Source organism: Lithobates pipiens, unplaced genomic scaffold (genome assembly GCF_037356315.1).
Source record: "Lithobates pipiens isolate NorthernLeopardFrog02 unplaced genomic scaffold, aLitPip1_a1.2 Scaffold_13, whole genome shotgun sequence".
Classification (NCBI taxonomy): Eukaryota; Metazoa; Chordata; class Amphibia; order Anura; family Ranidae; genus Lithobates; species Lithobates pipiens.
In genome coordinates this window covers 469831214-469852839 of record NW_027507718.1, presented here as the reverse complement: position 1 = coordinate 469852839, position 21626 = coordinate 469831214, and the positions used below count along the sequence as shown (strand labels likewise).

At 40.3% G+C, this 21626-nt stretch overlaps 1 protein-coding gene across 2 annotated transcripts in view; it reads left to right on the top strand.

Annotated features, from left to right (window-relative positions):
• GRK4 (G protein-coupled receptor kinase 4) overlaps nt 1-21626 on the top strand; it is a 357240-nt gene that overhangs the window by 207598 nt on the left and 128016 nt on the right. For both annotated transcript variants that reach the window (XM_077477876.1, XM_077477877.1), the window contains exon 4: nt 7818-7895. In XM_077477876.1, coding sequence (XP_077334002.1) covers nt 7818-7895 — 78 coding nt within the window. The remainder of the gene's footprint in view (nt 1-7817; nt 7896-21626) is intronic.

Here is a 21626-nt window from a genome sequence, read left to right as displayed (position 1 = left end):
TTTCTCCACAACACATCTTGATGATCCCCAAGACTTTTGGGACAACATTCTGTGGACCGATGAGACAAAAGTGGAACTCTTTGGAAGGTGTGTGTCCAAGTATATCTGGCGTAGAAGGAACACTGCATTTCATAAAAAGAACATTATACCAACAGTAAAATATGGTGGTGGTAGTGTGATGGTCTGGGGCTGTTTTGCTGCTTCAGGACCTGGAAGACTTGCCGTGATAAAAGGAACTATGAATTCTGCTGTCTACCAAGAGATCCTGAAGGAGAATGTCCGACCATCTGTTCGTGTACTCAAGCTGAAACGAACTTGGGTTCTGCAGCAGGACAATGATCCTAAACACACCAGCAAGTCCACCACCGAATGGCTGAAGAAAAACAAAATGAAGACTTTGGAGTGGCCTAGCCAAAGTCCTGACCTGAATCCTATTGAGATGTTGTGGTATGACCTTAAAAAGGCCGTTCATGCTCGAAAACCCTCTAATGTAACTGAATTAGGACAATTCTGCAAAGATGAGTGGGCCAAAATTCCTCCAGGACGCTGTAAAAGCCTCATTGCACGTTATCGCAAACGCTTGGTTGCAGTTGTTGCTGCTAAGGGTGGCCCAACCAGTTATTAGGTTTAGGGGGCAATCACTTTTTCACACAGGGCCATGATGGTTTGGATTTTTTTTCACCTTTAATAATAAACACCTTCATTTACAAATTGCATTTTGTGTTTACTTGTGTTGTCCTTGACTATTGTTTAAATTGGTTTGATGTTCCGAAACACTTAAGTGTGACAAACATGCAAAGGAACAGGAAATGAGGAAGGGGGCAAACACTTTTTCACACCACTGTATGTATATGTGTGTATATATATATGCATGTATATATATATATATATATATATATATATATATATATATATATATATATATATATATATATATATATATATATACACACACACACACACATATTCCAACATGATCTACAATAGTAATAGACATATTGTTATGTGGTACACAGTTAGAAATGACATAAATAATCTTCAGTTGATTGAAGGATAAAACATTGTAAATGGAACACTTAACCACTTCGCATCCAGGCCAATTCTGACATTTCTCTCCTACATGTAAAATTCATTATTTTTTTTGTATAAAATTACATAGAACCCCCAAACATTATATATGTTTTTTAGCAAAGACCCTAGAGAATACAATGGCGGTCGTTGCAACTTTTTATCTCGCACGGTATTTGCGCAGCAATTTTTTGAACTTTTTTTTTTGAAAAAAAAAGTTTCATGCTTTAAAAAAAAACAGTAAAGTTAGCCCAATTATTTTGCATAATGTGAAAGAGGAAGATACGCCGAGTAAATAGATACCCAACATCTCACGCTTCAAAATTGCAGGCGCTCCTGGAATGGCGCTACACGTTGGTATTTAAAAATCCCCATAGGCGACGCTTTAATTTTTTTTTACTGGTTACATGTTTTGGGTTACAGAGGAGGTCTAGGGCTATAATTATTGCTCTCTCTAACGTTCGTGGCGATACCTCACATGTGTGGTTTGAACACCGTTTTCATATGTGGGCGGGACTTACGTATGCGTTCGCTTCTGCGTACGAGCTCACGGGACAGGGGCACTTTAAATTTTTTTTTTTTTTTTTTTAGTTTGACACTTTAAAAAAAAAAAATGATTAGTTTCATTCCTATTACAAGGAATGTAAACGTCCCTTGTAATAGGAATATGGCACGATCGGACCTATTTACAGTGAGATATGGGGTCAATAAGACCCCATATCTCACATCTAGGCTGGGAAGCCTAAAATAAAAATAAAAAAACGATCCCGGCTTCCCAGCAAAAAACGGCACCGTTAATTTGAATGCAGAGGCCGGGCGTGACGTCATAACATCTGAACGATCATAGAGACTCCAGGGACGATCTGGCCCGCCGTAAATCTCTATGGTATCATCTGGGGGCCGGCGGATCATGTGACCAACTCACCGATGGAAGCGGTGAGTCGGTACAAGCACCAGAGGGCGGCGGGAGGGGGGGCGTCCCCTCCCGCCGCCCGTAAGAACGCTGAAGCAGCGGAACAGCCGCTATGATTATTCTTATGGTGCAGGGAACCGCCAGCTGAAAATGCTGATATCTGAATGATGTCTGTGGCCTCAGGCATCATTCAGATATTACACCACAAAGCCCACGACGTCATATGACGTAGTATGGGTGCCAAGTGGTTAATCAGGGAGAATTTCAAACACATGCTTGCAAGTGGTAGCATATAAGCTCTCTATGCGTTTCGTGGAGTTCATCCAATCATCAGGAGCGATTCCAGGGTTAAAATTATCTATAAGAAATAAATGATTACAAGGGGATCAGACAAGGCAGCACAAAGGGTAAAGGGACAGAGAGGAGGAAAAGACACAACTTCCCCAACTCGTCTTACCTACAATGAAGCTTATACTTAAAAAAGAGATGACAGTTTTTTTTAAAGTATAAGCTTCATTGTCAAGAGTGTCTGATACCCTTGCAATCATTTATTTTCTTATAGATAATTTTAACCCTGGAATCGCTCCTGATGAGTGGATGAACTCCACGAAATGCGTAGAGAGCTTATATGCTACCACTTGCAAGTATGTGTTTGAAATTCTCCCTGATTAAGTATTTCATCTACAATGTTTTATCCTTAAATCAATTGAAGATTATTTGTGTCATTTCTAACTGTGTACCTCATAACAATATTTCTATTAACATTGTAGATCATGTTGGAATATTTGTATATATATGAAATACAAGATAATCAATTGATACTGTTGTTACCAATGTTGTAATTTTTACCCTTAATTTTTTACATGGTTAAGGAATTGTCAAACATGTCCTTGCATACCTACTTTGCAGCTATGCTTCATTTAAAGTCCCACCTTGTTTTCCTCTCAATACATGACCAGGGATGGAGGTAGATGAATCTACACATTCATTGCCTCATTTAAAGTCCCACATTTTCCCTCCCCCTCTTTAAAGAGATTGTCTGTCAGAGTCTGTGGACATAATACAGGAGATGATCAGAGATTGTGGACATAATACAAGAGTCAGAGATTGCAGACGTTCTACAGGAGATGGTCAGAGACTGCGGATATGTTGCAGGAGACTGTCAGACGGTGAACGTGCTTATGGAATTGTTGGAGACTGGCAACATGCTTCAAGAAATTGTCACAATTAAGACATATTACTCAAGGCTGCTAGAAATCAATACTATAACAGGACAAGAGGGAAACACAGATTAGTCTCCGCAAGGCCAAGAGGACCGCACAAAAAGTGCCAAAGGGCCGCAGGTTTTGGGATCAGGGTTCTAGTATGTCATTTTGTCTATATTAAAGAGCTCCTAAATTTTAAAGTGTTCCAGTCTATTTTAGAACTACTGCCCCTGTTGTTACTGATTCAAATGCCATTAGGTCCGCAATTTTTATTTTATTTTTTTAAAGCAGATTACCTTTCAAGGGCCATAAATATGTCCATCTCCGCTGTACCTCACCACAATGAGGTACGTCATTTCTTGCCTCCTGGGATATTGAAAACCTGCAATACACTGAGTGTGCCGTGCTTTGTTCACAAAGCGCAGTCGTGAAATTGGGAGGTGCATGCTGGGTACCCAGCAGCACCATTTCCCGGAAGAAACTCTGAGCACTTCAGATAGAAGCTTACTAGATCCGAGGGGACAGTGCGTGCAAAAAATAAAATAAAACATAAGACGCCAAACGTTTTCATTCGCAGCATAGGCCCATATGCTCCACTTTAACTGTCACAAACTATGGCCATACTTCAACCAATTTACTAATCCAGTTTATTAAGGCCCCTTTCATATGAGGCGGACTGCGGCCCAGCAGGTGATCTCTCTGCAAAGCAGGCAGATGACAGGGCCGTGTCCGGACACAGACAGCTCCCCTCTATGGGCGGCCAGATGTAAATAGGCCACTTGTCCAATTTGCCATCCGATCCTGTAGACAGAAGGGTAACTGATCCCCATCCGTCTGCTTTTGGTGGATTGGATGTCAGTGGGTGTAAACGGACTCATGTCAATCTATCTTCGATTTAGTGGTTTCGAATGATCTTTTTCTCAAAATGACCATTTGACACAGCAAAGAAAAAGAGAGATTTGGTTGAGGTCATTTGAATTTTCCCCCAGGACTGATGGTTCCTGTTTGACAAGGACAACAAGTTCCTTTTATAGGGTTGCCCATTTTGCACAATCGATTTCTAAAGTATGCTTTGTTGTTTGAGCAAGGTAACTGGAAGATGAAACGTAAGACACACAAGTCACGAAAACAAAAATAACCAAAAACTTCAGCTAACAGCATAAATGGTGGAGTCTCCACTGCCAGCTATTGCATGAAGGCAGCCACATACAAACAAGACAGACACATCTACTTCGATTCAATATTTTAGGCTACCAGGTTTTATAATCTACATTATGTCCATTTTTTTCATTTTATTTTCTCTATGCCATTGGGTAGGTAGGTAGATAGATTCCTTTCACTTCACTTTCTGTATTGGAATGAAATCGCTTCAAAATGCAGGAAATTTTCTCTTAAATACATTTTCACTTAAACAAGGGTTCTTTTTTTGTTGTTGTTGCTCTGGTGGAAATAAAACCTGACAGAGGTTTAACTCTCTTCGCTAGTGTATCCAGAACTTACAAAAAAAAGTTTGGGATTTAAAGTGTTACTAAACCCAGTAATATGAAAATAGTTAATTTTTTTTTAACTATATATTAAAATACTGCCACTATATACCTTTTTGGATGACCTGTATATCACGGTTACATCATAAACTGCATAGTTTCTCCAGTGAGTTCAGAGAGTGCAGAAATTTCATGAAGGAGGAGATTTTCACTAGCCAGTATACACACCCACATGTGTGATGTCAATATCATGTGTCCTGGCTATCCTAACATGCCCCCGCTGCACAGCCATGTGTTTTGATCTGGCCTGGGAGTGTCTCAGGGTAGTGCTGGGTGACTCGCAGGTAAGACCTCCCACTTCTTTCCAGAATGTTCTGATGTTTTCTGGAAAGAGAGGCGGAGAGGGGAGGTGGAGCTGCCTGGGCTATTCTGAAGAGCCCTGACCAATCCCCAATCTGGATTGGCAGGGGGAAAGGCCTCCTTAAATACCCAGGGTCAGCCCAACTGGGGGAGGAGTTGGGTGGAAGATGGAGATGGATTGTTAGGCTGTAGGGGCCTTTGAGGGAGGACCCCAGTCTGGGGGGGTGACCTTGGGCCTGGGCTCGGGTGCCGACGGGATCCTTTAACAACCCACAGGTGTATCCTGACCAGGAGGCACAGGGAGGAGCAAGAGAGGACAGTGTGAGAACACTGCTGGGCAAGTCTCCAGGAGTTCCACAGAGGCAGCCAAGAGGGCTGGCTGGTGAGTATTCACACAGTCGGGAGGACTGGAAGGCACACCTGAGAGAACTGATATGGAGCAGTCTGGGATGGATGCAGAGCCAGTCTGGAGAATTGGGGTGGAAAGGGGCAGCTGCAGCCAGGAGGGCTGGCAGTGCCTGAAAAGGTGGTACTGGGAGCAGAAGCCACAGAGACAGCTAGCTATATTTTTGCTACACCATAGGGACCTACGGTCCCTGCCTGCAAAGGGCATCTGCTTTAGGCCTGGCTGAGCTAGTGTCAGGCCTACTTATCAATGCTAAATGGTCCAGGAAGTACAAGCATGTGAAGTGCTGGAGAGATGAGACTGTATATACGGTGAATGTGTATAGTTGGTCCCAATTTTGACTGCCAAATATCTGGGCCACTCATAATTCCCCTATCCCCATCCAAGCTAAATTCCTCTCAATAAAATACAAAAAAAAACAAGTGCAAGGACTATTTCATGTCTCTGGATGCTTTAAATTGTGTGCCTGACAGCATGATAGACCACTACACTTAGCAGCCCCTACGGGGGTACTGCTACATAGTTTTAGTGGCCCTTTAATTACTAGAAGGCCTCAAGCTGTCTACATCACAAGGTGCTGTTCTCTTCACTGCAGATCTTGTATACATTTCTGCTGGGCAGTATTTAGCCTTCCTAAGCTAAACTTGGTTGTCTGAGCTGTGTGTAGGCCTGGAATATGTTGCGGACACCTTAATCTCTGCAGGAGTAAGACAGACGAGGCTGTCAAATATGGGGGTGGGGGGGTGAGGTGAGAACACTCCTTTTCTTATAACTTTGACCAAGAAAGTCCATAGAAGCTTATTTTTCAAACCTTAAAACATAAGGAGACACTTTGGTAACCCTTTTTCATATCAAAGGAGGATTAGTTCTCTAATACTAGCATTTTCCAATTTTTCCATCCTAAGATAAAACAAAAAGTATCATTATTTTTTTTAAATTAACCACTTTAATACTGGGCACTTTTTCCCCCTTCCTGCCCAGGCCAATTTTCAGTTTTCAGTGCTGTCACATTTTGAATGAGAATTGCACTTGTCATGTAACACTGTACCCAAACTACATTTTTATCATTTTTTTTCACACAACTAGAGTGTTCTTTTGGTGATATTTAATAATCACTGGGTTTTTTATATTTTGCTAAATAAAAAGACTGAATATTTTGGGGAAAAAAATGCTTTTCTTCATTTATGTTATACAATTTAGCATATAATTGTTCTTCACAAATTTAGCCCAAAATGTATTCCGCTACATTTCTTTGAAAATAACCCAAATCGGTGTATATTATTTAGTCTGTAGGAAAGAGTCTACATTTGAGCCCTGAAAATGTGTATGAAAACGGTTGCAGTTCCTAAAATTTGTACTTGAGATTTATGTTCAACCCCTTGAAAGTCCGCACTTCCAATTCATTTGGGTTGTTTCATTTAAATTTTATTCTGGTGGCATACAGAGCCAAAAGTATTAAAATTGTGTCTGTATCCAAATATATATGGACCTAACTGTATATACCATCATTTGTAGATGCTATAACTTTCATGCAAACCAATAATTACACACTTATTGATTTTGTTTTTCTTCTCAGAGCAGAATACATTTTGTCTTATTTTTTTTTTTAAGAAATTAGATTTTTCTATTTTTTTATAGCAGAAAAGTAAAAAAAAAATCTTTTTTAAAACACAAACTGTATTTTCCGTTTTATAAAATAAAAAATAATAAAACTCAGTGATGATAAAATGGCACCAAAAAGAGAGCTTTGTGTGTGAAAAAAATATTTAACTTTCATTTCCAGTTAAAGTAGCGCAGTGCAATATCACAAAAAATGACGTGGTCATGAAGGGGGTAGGTAAAACCTATTGGAGCCTAAGTGGTTAAACGTCTTCCTACATCTGTGCACAATACTCTTTTCCATGTTGTCATCTTCGTAAACATCCCGTGAGCCTTCTGTGGATGTCACACAGCCTGTACCCCTCCTTCACCAAGAACTCTGCGGTGGCGTCTACTTATAAATAATTTTACCTGCAATGAAGAAGAGTTACTGTGGAGGAAGACCAGCATGTTAAATTTAAATGACCTACAGTATGTAAGTTAATAAAAAAAGTTGAGCCCACTTGTGCATTACTTCTGTCACAGCTCTCATATCTCCAATGTTTTATTACACGACTGATGTTTCTGAGTCATTAGGGGTCTCCTTGTCAAGGTTCAGACATCCTTCAATAAATTTGTAGCAAAAGCGATGAATACAATTTTTTACTTTTATGTTGTGTTTTTTTTTCTGTAAAATGATTGAAGCAATTTAATATTTGTTATGGCAGGCAGTAGGTCAGAGCGATATGCTCCCTGTCTCAGAAGTTGACACAATTTCTCTAAATCTGTTTCCAAATTTGCAGACGGAGTATGAAGTTGCCCCAGATGAGAAACGCAAAGACCATGGCCTCAAGATTTTGGACACCTTCTTTAAGAATGGGGTAAGTCATATTTGGGATTCGAACTATCTACCCTAGTGTTGCTAGGCAAAAGTGCTAACCACTTAGTCACTGTGCTGCCCAGACATGGTTCAGACACGAATGGAGGAAAAGAAAAGGATACTCTGTCTCTTGTTCTCCACTCTTATGCCCACGTGCAAATGTGACAGTCAGCTTTTGGCAGATCCAATGCACACACTTTATGGAAAATGTGTAATTAAATTTCTTGGTAAACACTTTTGCAGGAATCCTTCATAACAACTGTTTCTCTTAGGCCCCTTTCACACTGGGGCGGTGCGGCCGTCGGCGGCAAAGTACCGCTATTTTTAGCGGCGCTTTACCGTCGTTTTAGCGGCAGTCTGCGGGCACTAGCGGGGTGGTTTTAACCCCCGCTAGCGGCCGAAAAAGGGTTAAAACCGCCTGCATAGCGCCGCTGCAGCGGCGCTATGCCAGCGGTATTGCCACGCTGTCCCATTGATTTCAATGGGTAGGAGCGGTGAATACACCGCTCCTTCACCGCTCCAAAGATGCGGCTAGCAGGACTTTTTTTCACTGTCCTGCCAGCGCACCGCTCCAGTGTGAAAGCTCTCCGGCTTTCACACTGGAGTGAAAGGGGCCGGTTTTTTTCAGGTGCTATTTTTAGCGCTGTAACGCCTGAATACCGCCCCAGTGTGAAAGCAGCCTTAGAGCTTACCCTACCTAAGTAATTGAACACTACCCCAACTTCTCGGTGATTGTCAAATATCATGATACATGTAAAACAGCCGATTGTGACTATTGGGTGTATTGTCATGGAGGACTGATGTATAAAGAATTATCAATAAAACAAATTTTATATAGCCAGTGTACGCTCTCTAATTACACCTGCAGGTATGTAAAAAATAGCCAAGGATATTAACCTGGGGGGGGAAACCTGTCTCCTTTTTTCTACAGCCACCTGAGCCATAAGAATGCATAAAAGATGTGGTTGACCAATGCATTGTTTTTAGTGGGTCAACAGACATACTGTACATACTTGCATTGGAGCAATAAAGCAAACCAGTGTGTGGCACTACAAAGAGCAGGTCTTGAGCAAATAGGACTGCCTCGTAGATATATATTGACAATTCGGCTTCATGCACACTGAAGCTCTTGTGAAGGCTGTTGTGTGAACTCCCTAAAATCACATTCAGGGGCTGTTTTTCTGACCACAAAAAACACTTTAAAAAGGTTAAACGCACATAAATGTTGATAAACACTAAAAAATGTGGCTCATCAAGGTTTAACATTTTTGATCCATTGAAAAAAATAAAATAAACGATTCTTAAAAAGAAAAAATGCTAAAAACCGGTAACGTGTAAAAACGCTAATAAATGATATTGCAAAAACGGTGAAAGACTCACTACAAAGCTACTAAGGTTTTTATAGTGTTATATTAACGTTTGGTGTGCATGGAGCCTTAGGAGATCTACATAGAAACAGTTTTGAACATTAATACGCATTGGTAGCTTTAGCTTTTTTCACAGGGATAGCTAAAATTAATAACAAATTAATGGATTAGACAGATTATAAATGTATCTTCATTAATAAAAATATATATATAATTCCTGTAGAACTCTATTGGGAATGGGAAAAGTGGAAGACCTTACAAGATCATAAAAATGGCAGATAATATGAGGGCTACGGGTGACCATAAATGTCTCAATCCTGCCCCCCCCCCCCCCCCCTCCCCAAGAGAAGTAATTGCATATGTGACATATATCCATCAGCCTACAATACATAGCATTGGGTCTTGACAATCAAGGACCACACAGGACAACACAGAAATATCTTAAGTATCTGATTGTGATTTATACAACCGTTATTAGTAGTTATAACCTCTAGAAAAAAACTTGCCAATGTGGTGTACATTCTGTAAGCATAAACATAAGGGTCCAAAACTGAACTTTGCATAAGACAGGGAGGTACAGTTAAATAAGCTTAATATCTGTGTCAAAGAGAATTGGAGAGAAAAGTTCTGATTTGAAATTGAAAATTGTATTTGTATATTTGTGTTGGCTTAATTAAATACTTATCAAATTTTCCTTAGAATGGAATCAAATTGAAAGCTGTAGAATGGAGCAAGACACATTGGAAGCAGTAAAAGCTGGGAATAAAATTGAAAATGAATGAGAAGAATATAAGGGCACTAAGAAAGGGAGGCTAGGGAAGAGCTAAGAAGAAGCAGTAGAGGAGGGAGTGATGCACAGTGCATGAATGGGAATATGTGGTGGTTATAACGCTTTCTCACAAATCCCAAAAATAATTAGAATTTGCAACACCTGGTAGAACCCAGGATGAAGAGAATTTTATACTGTATTAAGGCTGGGTTCACACTATTGCGAATTGAATGCGGGTTTTTCCGCATCCAATTCGCATGTCAGGAGACTGTAAGCACCTCTCAATGGAGCTGGGTTACACATTACCGGGATGGCTGCAGAGCAAATTGCACAGGAGTCCTGTGCGTCTTCTGGTCCGTTTCAGGTCTGAATTCAGCCAATTTCGGACCTAAATCAGACCTGAAACGGTGAACAGGGACGCAGCGGACCCCTGCTGTGAACCGCTCCACACTGCAGTGTGAGCCCAGCCTTAGGGTTGTTTATAGTGACCCTTCAGAATCCAGGCATTCAGGTCCTCCATTGAGTGGCCTGATTATGGGGTAGGATATCCCACAGGTTTTAATCTTTGTGTCCTGTCATTGTGTATCAACATGGAATTTTGCTTTTGTAATATCTGAACTCATTCACCAATGTAATTCCAGTTTGTGGATTTCTTGTTCCTTGGACAGAAAAGAATAAAGCTAATTGGTAGCTTATTAGGAAACAGACTGTTCTTGTAATTGTCTTATAATTTAGGTCATAAAAGGTGCTAGAGCGTAAAGTAAACTCATGTTGGAAATAAAGGAGAGGGGAGATGCTGGAAAATGTGGTTGGATGTGAAGGACTTCTTTTAGTACACATTTTAAAGCATACCGATTTCTCTGGAAACATTTGGTAATATGGCTTTGTATCCGTAGACAACTTCAGATGCCTTTTGCCCATTACCCATTGACAGGGAGTTCAAGAGTCCACTTTACAATAAATATTTAGAGTAACGACAAGTTTAACATTTTCCAGGGCTTTTTATTTTACTAAACTCTTGTAAAATTAATACCATTAATATGCTTATAGGAGTTGACCTCATCAGTGTTCTGCATTTCCGTTATCCAGTCTACAACCTGGGGGAGGAGAGGCAGAACTTCCTCAGCCATATTGTATCTGTAGGCATTCATTGGGGATTTTTTAGGCTTGAACTGTACACATGGAGGAGGCTTTTTACTTGTGATTAAAATAAAATCTATACTGTAAATGAGGAGTATAACTGAGATCCCGATTTTTGCTTAAAGTTCTACTATAAAGAACTTCATGAAGTACTGTTAACATCTAAAATGGATCGCTAACCTTTGAAAACATGCCATTTTATGGTGCTGCTGCACATCTTTTAGACACATGCATGGGTTTGAATTTTAGCCTCAGTGTGTGGCCACTCTTTCTATTCAGACAGACAATGTTGACTATGTCCAAGGTAAGCAAAGAAAACTGTCAACTCTCATAATGGAGTGGATGATTTGTATATGTTCCTTTATGTGATGAAGATAATGTACTGAGGTGGTGTGGGAGGAAGCACTAAACAGCAGATAAAGCAGAAATTCCCAGTTCTCAATAAAAGTCTTAATGTGGAATTGAATGCTATTACTACCCAAGCTTAAACCTAATCCCGCGCCTCCCTTCTAAATCCTATATGAACAACTATGAAAGGAAGATGCTTATACTTGCCTTTCCTCAAAACACCCCAGTCCTGGCACCTGATTTTTTTCAAGAGGAGATTAACCCACTTAACCCACATACTGTACTTCTCTAATGACAAATTAAGTTTAAATTGCATCCAGACTATAGACATTAAAGTTTTTACAAGCTCTTAACAAACAGTAAAGGAGCTTTCCGACAAGACCTTACTAACCTTTAGAGCTGCATGTATTGTGAAGCAATTTATCCTCAATGATCAGAACAAAGGCAGTTTCTAGCAGCTTACTGCTTTGGTTGTTAAAAAACTGGTAGGCTACCGTGTCCCTGCATCCAGAAATAACAAGGGGAGAAAAGCTGATTCCAGTGCCTTTGTTTTAAATTATGAATTTTTATTTCTCTACAATGCATATACTGTAGCTACAGAGGGTAATGGTGCCTTGTTTTAAAGGCCTTCTACTGTTTGATCAGAATACGTAAATGCTTCAGTGTGTATAGTCTGGGCATATGTTTACTTTAAAGAGAAGCTGTCACATTTTGTCCCTTTGATACTCCTCTTGCTCCCACTCTGTTTCTTAATGCCATTGGCGCTTTGGACAAATATATACCAGTATTGAGGATGCATGTGACCTTCTCTCAGGATGTAGTGTTCAGGCCTGTGCGTCCAGTTGCCAAGCCCCAACATTGCCACATTAGGAGCGGACGGAAAATGTTAACCATCAGACAAGGAGCTTACTTGAATGTCAGGGGAACTGTAGGAGTAAAAGTGAGCGGGGGAGTTGTTCTGGTAAGAGAAACTGCCACATTGTCCTTTGAGGGCAAGCTTGATATACATGGTGGGGCCCAATCGTTCCTAACTGATCAACTCAACACTTTAATTGGTATTAAACAGAAAGAAAAAACAAACATTTCCTGTATTGCTGCTTACCAATCCTTAAATTTGTGTGTTTTTTTTCAGCTTTTTTCCCCTCTTTATTTTCACCTAGTGATCTGGCCAGTAACACACATACTCTCTCTTATGCTCCATACACACGGTCGGACATTCCGACCACAAAATCTGTCGGATTTTTTCAGACAGATTTTGGCCGAAACTTGTGTTGAATACACAGTCGCACAAAGTTATCGGAAAATCTGATCGTTCTGAAGGAGGTGACGTCAAACACGTAAGTCGGGACTATAAACGGGCCAGTAGCCAATATATTTCGTCTCTTAGTTTATTCTGAGCATGCGTGGCACATTGTCCGTCGGAATTGTCTACACACGATCGGAATTTATGTGATTGGATTTTGTTGTCGGAAAATTTTAGATCCTGCTCTCAAACTTTGTGCGTCAGAAAATCCAACGGAAAAAGTCAGATGGAGCCCACACACAGTCGGATTTTCTGACAACATGATCCGATCGCACATTTTCTGTTGGAAAATCTGACCGCGTGTATGGGGCATAGTGTCTTTACTCTACTGGATAAGCAACATTGTCATTCTGGTGAGAGGGTAGTATTGGATACACCAGTGGAATTGAATGGACTTGACTAACAACCAACCAGCGGCATGAATGAAAAAACTGACCCAATTTCCCCATCCACACACTTATTTTGGATGGCATGGGGGATTCCCCCCTGCTGTGTCATTGTATTCTGGCAGTGGGGTGACTTCCCTGCCACCAGAGTACACTGCAGGCTATTGCAGCCTTTTGATTGAGTGAAGTAGTTGAACAGAAGTTGATGACAGGCACGTCCACTGTTTTGTGCATGAGTGGTGGCTCTCCATCAGAGAAAATATACAACAGTAGACCTCTCTAATTTGCTCTTTTTTAATCACACAGATTAATAGTAAGCCTAACAAAAGTTTTCCAACTTACCTAGTAGTGCCAGTCACCTGAGGTCTGCTGATACAGTTGCAGTGGAAAGGATAATACGCCCTCTGATAAAGTGGGCTAAACAGCTGAAGGTAACCGAGTTAAGAGCTTAGTTGGGGAAATCTCACCACTGAAGAACCCAAGATAGGTCACTGCAGTAGTAGTTTAAATGGTTAACACAAGCCAACTATAAAAAAAAAATGGGTCACTTAATAAAATATTTTTTTTATAAATGCACTTTCAGCCTAATTCTCTATGCAATATTTAGGCTGGGACAGGGAAGGGGTAGCTCTAGAGACCAACCATGTTTGTTGCATGCACATTGACTCACAAGGAACCTGCTAAAAGGAGGAGGAATCCATGGGAAGAGGGAAGGTAAATAAGCTGTGTTGCTTTACAGCAGCAGTGATGAGTCAGATCACCGAATTTGCCCTGCCATAATATTTTGGCTGGTAATTTGCCTTATGTTTATTTCAGTGGTGTATTTAGTTGCTTGCCTAGAGTTCTGCTTTAAAATGAACTAACCCTGAGTAATCCACCTTTATATTTAGAACTACTGCCCCATCTGAAACCATTTTTACCCATGTTTTACCACAGCCACCTTTGACAGAAAAGGACATGTCAACAAGCACATAACCCAAGGCCGCAGAAAGATGTCCAAACATATGTTCATCAATACAAGCTGTAAAGTCCATGTTTGGGGCAGTTTCAGAGCAGTCTCTGTTCCTCGTGGAAACTTATGACTCTTCTCTGTAACCCATTCTTCTAGTCCTTAGAAATGCTAACCAGATGTTCTTGGCCAAGAACATCAGCAACAGGAAATGAGTTTGGAGTGTGTTTTTCAAAGCCTGGCTCTGTTTCAAAGCTCACAAACTATTACCCAAATGACAAATTACAAAGAAAATGCGGATTGCGGTAGATGTGTAGCTTGTATGTTTTTTTCTTTAAAATGTAAATGCATTTTTAACTGCCACACTTAGATAATATATTTTCCCTTGTGCTAATTGAGGCTGTAATTGCGTGTGTAGGGGTTTCTGTAGAATATGAAATATTTGCATAGAAATACCATATTGTAAACTGCATTCCACTACAGCTCAGATGACGTCCTTTGTGCTAAGATTCTGGGTTAAAAAAAAAATTCTTTATGTACTATTTCATATGAAGCGGCTCCAAGTTTGATCTCTGACATGGGTGAAATATAATAGCGTATAAACATTAAAAGGACTCACCAGCCAAAACTGGTATTTCAGATTTGGATACATTCCAACTGGTTTGTCCAAACACAGGAATCTAATACATCTCTGGATCTCCAGTGGCAGGACATTTGCGCCTGAGTTTCTAGGTCCACCTTCCTGCTGCGGCCAGTACTAGGGGGGCTCTTATCTCCAGGTTCATAATTGTAGCCACCTTTCTCCAGTTGGGTCATGTTAGTTCGCTACCTGGAACTTTATTCAAGCTTCAATCTATGGTAATTCAAAAGATCAGTATATTGGCTCTACAGAGAGTAATCTAAGGTACTGTCCAATGGGTCAATGTGAACGATGGGGAGAAAATTGAAGGTTCAACTCAGGTATGTTTGGCTGGAAGATTTACTGTACATATTTCAAGATAACTTATGATATAGTGTAAAGCAGGCAAGTAACCTTTGGTCCACCATCATCCTGTGTACTATAATTTCCATCTAGTCATTTTGTGGCTAGAAGTATATGCTAGGATTTGTGGTCCCCTCGCGTTACTGCTTGGGGAACCAGTCAGTATTTTGGTACTGTAAAAACACATTATAACTCGATAAAAGATAAAACCACTGCATTGAAAGCCGGGCAAATAAAAAATGGGACAAATATATCTCATGTGAGGAGGGAAAGAGACAAAACAACATCTTGAAACACCGGTCTACCTTTTTAATGTGTACCTTGTAAAAGGCAATATTTTATGGCTTTGGGAGCTGCAAGTTTAACAGATACTTGTGTATGCTAACCTGAACTACTTATAGATATCTTTGGACGCCTCCCTTGCTGTTAGCCAATATAACTTGGGTTAGCTAACAAGTTCCAGTGTTGACATTGGCTTTGATTCTCAGTTATAGCAGCGGATACCAACCCTTTTCTGCAAGAAGCTGATCCATAAGTTTATTTTTGCTATATTTATATGCAGCATTTTAGGAGATCGCCGTTCAAAATTTAAACTTCAGAAATGCATCCCAAAGATGATCTCCTCCAGAGAGGTCCAACCACATTCACATTCGACTTTTTTTTTCATAATCATGATCTGTAAAGATTTATATGAACACTTTTTGGCTGCTTCCTGATACAGCTTGGAAGGACCATTGTGAATTACATAGCTGGCCACCATTTTACGCCCTATTCTAAGGAACCCCATCACATTAACTCTACCCTGCCTGAACGCTTATTAGTTAACGTGAGCAGAGTGAGCAGACAGGCTTTTATTGCCGAAGAGACATGCACTGTCTCTTCTGCAATAAAATACCCTTATTTGCCTGCCCGCTGTCTTCTCTGGTGCTGCAAACTATGCATGCGCAGCTAAGCTTACAGTGCCAGGTCGAGCACGAGTACTAGGATGACTAGCTCCTGACAGGTGTACTAATCCCTCTCCACTTTATCCATAACAAAAAAAAAATGTACCTTTTAGTTATACTTTAATCATTTTATCACATAGGCCAGTTTTGTATTTGTGTATTGCATAATTTTAGGCACCATTCATTCAAATGAAACCCACACACATCTTGTAAATGCTGCAAAACCCACTTAAGTTGTTGCAAACCACAATGCATAAATATCTATTTTTTTTCCCTAGAATGAGCTGCCTTAACACAACGTACATTTATTTTTAAAATATTGTATGTTAACGTGGCTGTGATAATTCAAGGCAAAATCACTGGAGAGCCGTGAAAGACCTAAATTGCCCCTTTAACAATAAACCTACCCTTGCACTTTGTAACATCTCTAAACTGTGCCTTACACCCTAAACTAAGCCCTAACGCTAACCTCTGTTTGACAGTACAAGTGTCTTTCCCATGTGCTGGCAGTCTGGGCTTGACAGTTAAGGTATGTGTGCCAAAAGCATACCAAGGCTAAGTGAATATCCATGGAAGCAGTCCCTTTAATCGTTCGACTGTGTGTGTTATTTGATCTGCTACTGTCCAGCTGTATATGTAAAACATGCAGGCTATGCACAGCACAGCAGTAAATTAGACTCAAGAAAACCAGAGAAAGTATATACACACTCAGCACCTGCTGGCTGAAGTTGGTAGTTATTAACTATCCATATGAAGTAAAGCATATTTACCTTGTTATAAATACAAAAAAATACAAAAAGCTGTAAATATTCTTAATTCCGAAGATAAGTATATATAAGTAAATATATGTAAAATCCGTACATCTTCCTTACAGTTACTAACTATATTAAAAGCTATAGCAAGCAAGGCTTCTTTGTCCAGTTGTGTTAAGCTGACATATTACCCTACACTAGCTCCATACACCCTCAAATCGTTTTTACATTGTAAGAAATCTACTTGCGGGTAAATTCAAGTCTATTCCACGCGCACGCCACGTTTCCTTTTTTGTGTCTTTTTGCTCTGACGTGTGTGATAAACACATGGAGAGTGATTGGCGTGCATACAGAAAACACAGTGTGCTCTATTGCTTGTGACCAACATTCGTACATTTGCCCATAAACTAACCACATCCCACAGGGATGCAGGTCAATATTGACATTGAGATTATTTTAAAGTGAAGTGCTCACTCTGTTTAATTGAAGTATGATGTTTTGTAAAATCACCATCATTGCTCGAAAAGATTAAATACTGCTTTTGTGTGTGTGATGGCTGGGACCACATTTCAACTCGTACTTGTCTTGATCATGATAAATAAGTATACCAAATACACAATGAAATGCCCATGATATAGCTGGCATTTTGACAGTAGAATAATGGTACATCTAAATTCAGGTATAAGCATTAATATGTATGGAAAATGATTAGCAGTAAATTGTATTTGTATGAGTTTTAGTTATAGTATTAAAGTGGTTGTAAACCTTTGAAATTAAATATGAATCAAGCATATCCCTCTATAGTGTGTTTTTTAATCAATTCAAAGCATAGTGTAGTTCCTTTCCTCTCTCTTTTCTCTCTATCTCATCTGTATGAGTCACTTGACTGACAAGTTATTCCAACACCACAGAATCCCGACATGCAGAAGGTGACAGCACCGGCTGTGCATGTTTTCCTATAAGACTTTGTAGAGGAGGGGGTGTATCTTTTCCCTTCATTCAGCTCTCAGCTTACACTCTGCTCCCTGCTTTGTGCTCTGCAGTGTGTGATGTCAGATCCGTGTCCCCTGCCTGATAGAGCTCTGAAATGTGGTGTATAATATGTGCTTTAGGAGGCTGTAAGGAAGAGAGGGCGGAAGATAAACCAGTATAACTTAAGTTTCATCTCTGTGTATCAAAATGACCAGTCCCCTTTGGTATAGTAATCCTGTATGTTAAATCATCCCCCTTCCCCCACATCTTGGGGGGGGGGGGGGGTCATAAGAAGGACCTGATGAACCACTGACAGCAAGGCTGTCAGTAGCTCAATCGCCTCTGATAGCATATGCGAGGCTGCTAGAAGCAAATATTAATTTGATGCTGTAAAAATGAGCCTCCATTGAAATATTAAATAGTTCCCAGACTGAATGCCTGCCAGAGTTCTAAACCCAGTATCTTAAAAAAAAAAAAAGAGGGAGAAAGAAATTAGATAAAAAAAAAAAAAAAAAAGGGTGGAGAGGGGTGAGAGGAAGAATGGGAGGCAATGCAAAGTGGGGACAGAGAAATAAAATGTGGGGGAGAATGGAAGCTGAGATCAGCTGAAATACATCAAATTATTGGTCATACTTATTTAATAGTCTCTCTAGGTTGAGCCATGTTGGTCAGCGCTAAGTGATAGGTCAAGGATGCCAATAGGCTGAAGGACACATTATTTCCTGATATGCGGTAGAGCAGGAAAAGATCATCCACAAATACCACGTGTCACAAATCATCTTCTCCCTATGATAGAAGAAGGCAATAAGGTGTTCCATATGTTCAATATAATTTTGGACAACCACAGTGAGACCGAGGGTGATGGGGTTGCTTACAAAGAACCAGGATACAAGCCCAGGCCACATTCAGCAAGTGTGCCTTAAATCGTAGCTCTACTTATGTTGAGAAAAAAAAACATTCCCCCCTGAGTGATCTATGTACACTGATAGGATTATAACAACCTTTGTTGCAGATTCCTACCTTTTTTTTTTTTTTCTGAAGAAATACCTGTGTGTGTGTCTGTTCCTCTGTGCTGAGTAGGTCTACTCACCTGACCTGAATGGGTCTGGTTTCATATTTATCATCAGCTTTTGCTGGAGAGTGCTAATGAGGAAAGCTGCTGGGCCCTGTTAGAAATATCTCACCAAAAATGATATTTTTGTTGCATGGGATGCCTGAAATCTGACTTGTATCTTAGGCAGACTTCACGGAAAATTGGTGAGCCAATCACACAAGCAGGAAATGATGTTTCTGGGGAGTGGTCAGTACACATTCTGTGTACAGAACAACTCAATGTAGCCATATTGCATTGCATTAATAGAAAATTACAGCAGCTGCAGATTGAACTAAAAATTACCTTTTCCTTTTCAATCTGATTTATTAAAGAAAAACATTCAAAGAAAAGTTAACACAAAATGAAAATAGAAGCAAAAGTCCACTTTGACAATACAACTAGAATAAACTTTACAATCATTCATATCCAAATTCAAGATCGAGCAATCAGAAAAAAAAATTAAATATGTTTTACATAGCTACTGCTAGAATTATGGATACAGCTTAACAATACAGGTGAGATACACCAGGAATAACATTCAAAGACACTCCATTGCGGAGAAAAGGGTGTCGGGAAGTACAAAGAGAACATTGTTGTTTTTGAGTGTGGATTATGCTAAATGGATCACAAGCTGTCGTATATAACCATGTCAATTGACACAAAGGATGGACACGCGGTCCTTGAACAATATGGCACTAGGAGGGAAATAAAAAGCCAGATGGAAGAGAGGACATAAAGGAGCAGAGAGAGAATAAAATAAAAGGTACACTCCAACAAGGCTATCAGGGTGTGATGGCCGAACCATCCAATGCCCAATCAAGGAACCCAGTCCCCAAGGGAAGGCACAGTCATCAGTCTACAGTGACGAGGAATAACTACCCTAGCCACAGCCAGGAAGTGTTGAAGGATGTCTTTCTTTACAGATTTGAAGGATCCAGGAATCATAGATAAGAGGGCCACCTCAGGTGAGGGTTGAATAGAAGTAGCCATCAGCTTACAGTACAAGTCAAAAATGTGTTGCCAAAATCTTCTGACAGGAGAGTTCCCACCAAATGTGGAGCATGGTGCCTCTGCATACAAGGCAATGCCAGCAAGTGTCCAGTGTAGAAGGGTTGAAGTGGTGGATGGTCGACATGCATCTGTAACATCTAGTCACCAGTTTAAACCCCTTTTCTTGTAGTGGCGAAAGAGAGTTTGAGTTAAAGCAAAACACTTTTGCCAATCTGTGAGGGAAGACCTGGGGAGAGAGCATTGAGTAATAGTGAATTAAGTTGGGAGACAACATGAGTCAGAGGTAATTAGGTGACTTCTGAAGGAAGATGGGTGGAGCCAAATACAGGGCAATCTTAGAAGAAAACCTGTTAGTCTGCAAAATACTAGAGACTGGGGTGGAGGTTCACCTTCCACCAGGTCAACGACCCTAAACATACAGCTAGAGCTACAATGGAATGGTTGAGATAAAAGCATATCATGTGTTAGAATGGCCCAGTCAAAGTGCAGACCTAAATCCAATTGAGAATCTGTGGCAAGACTTAAAAATTGCTGTTCATGGATGCTCTCCATCCAATCTGACAGAGCTCGTGCTATTTTGCAAAGAAGAATTTGCAACAATTTGACTCTCTAGATGCACAAAGCTGATGGTGACATTACCAAAAAGACTTGCAGCTGTAATTACAGTGAAAGGTGGTTCTACAAAATATTGACTTGGGGGCTGAATACAAATGCACGCCCCACTTTTCAGATATTTATTTGTAAAAAAAAAAAACTTTTATCATTTTCCTTCCACTTGACAATTATGTGCCACTTTGTGTTAGTCCATCACCTAAAATCCCAATAAAATACATTTACATTTTTGGTTGTAACATAACAAAATGTGGAAAATTTCAAGGAGTAGGAATACTTTTTCAAGGTACTGTATGGCGGTACAAAGCCTGCCTTAGAAGTGATGAGTAGTTGGTACAGCTGAGATAGAAGATGGGGTACATAAGACAGATCTAAGCACACAATTACAAATGAAGCAGAGCTGTGCAGAGTTCTGTATTTGGTAATAGATTTCAAAAAGTGGTATATCTGGTAGAACAACCAGTTATCCAGGGGGCTGATCTAGTAAACACTGGGTGTCTGCCCGTGGGGGGGGGGTGTAACTGGACGTCAAGAGAAAATATAGGAGACAGAATTTGCCCTTGTCCAAGAGACCTTTAAGATGCCTATTGGTATTATCAGATATGAACACCAGATCCCTCAAAATAGGAATCGTAGAAGAAGGGGGAGGTGAGATATTTGGGAGATGAAATGTGGAGGAAATCACCTTAATTGTGCCCCAATAGTCGGATGTGCCAGGAGGGAAGAGTATTCGTGACAATCAATGCCAAGGAATACATAACAGTAGGAACGGTGAGTGCTTTTGTTAAACAGAGACCCATAGGTTGATCTTTGCTTATGTGCACCAGCTGACCACATGGGCGAGGTGAAGGGCCTTAAAGTAGGACAGCCTGTCAGGTAAGAATCCACCTTTCAGTTTAGGAAATGTACGTGTGCATACCCCCAGAGGAATTTAAGAAGCAATACCCATAACTGAGCAAAGAAGGTGGAAGAGATCCAAATAGGAAGAGTCTGAATCAGATCTAGAATCTGGGGTAGCTTGAAGGAGTTGCAGCGTCCAAACCAAGTCAGATTCAGATTTTGAAATCTCCAATTTTGGAGGTCCATACATATATTGGCCAGCAA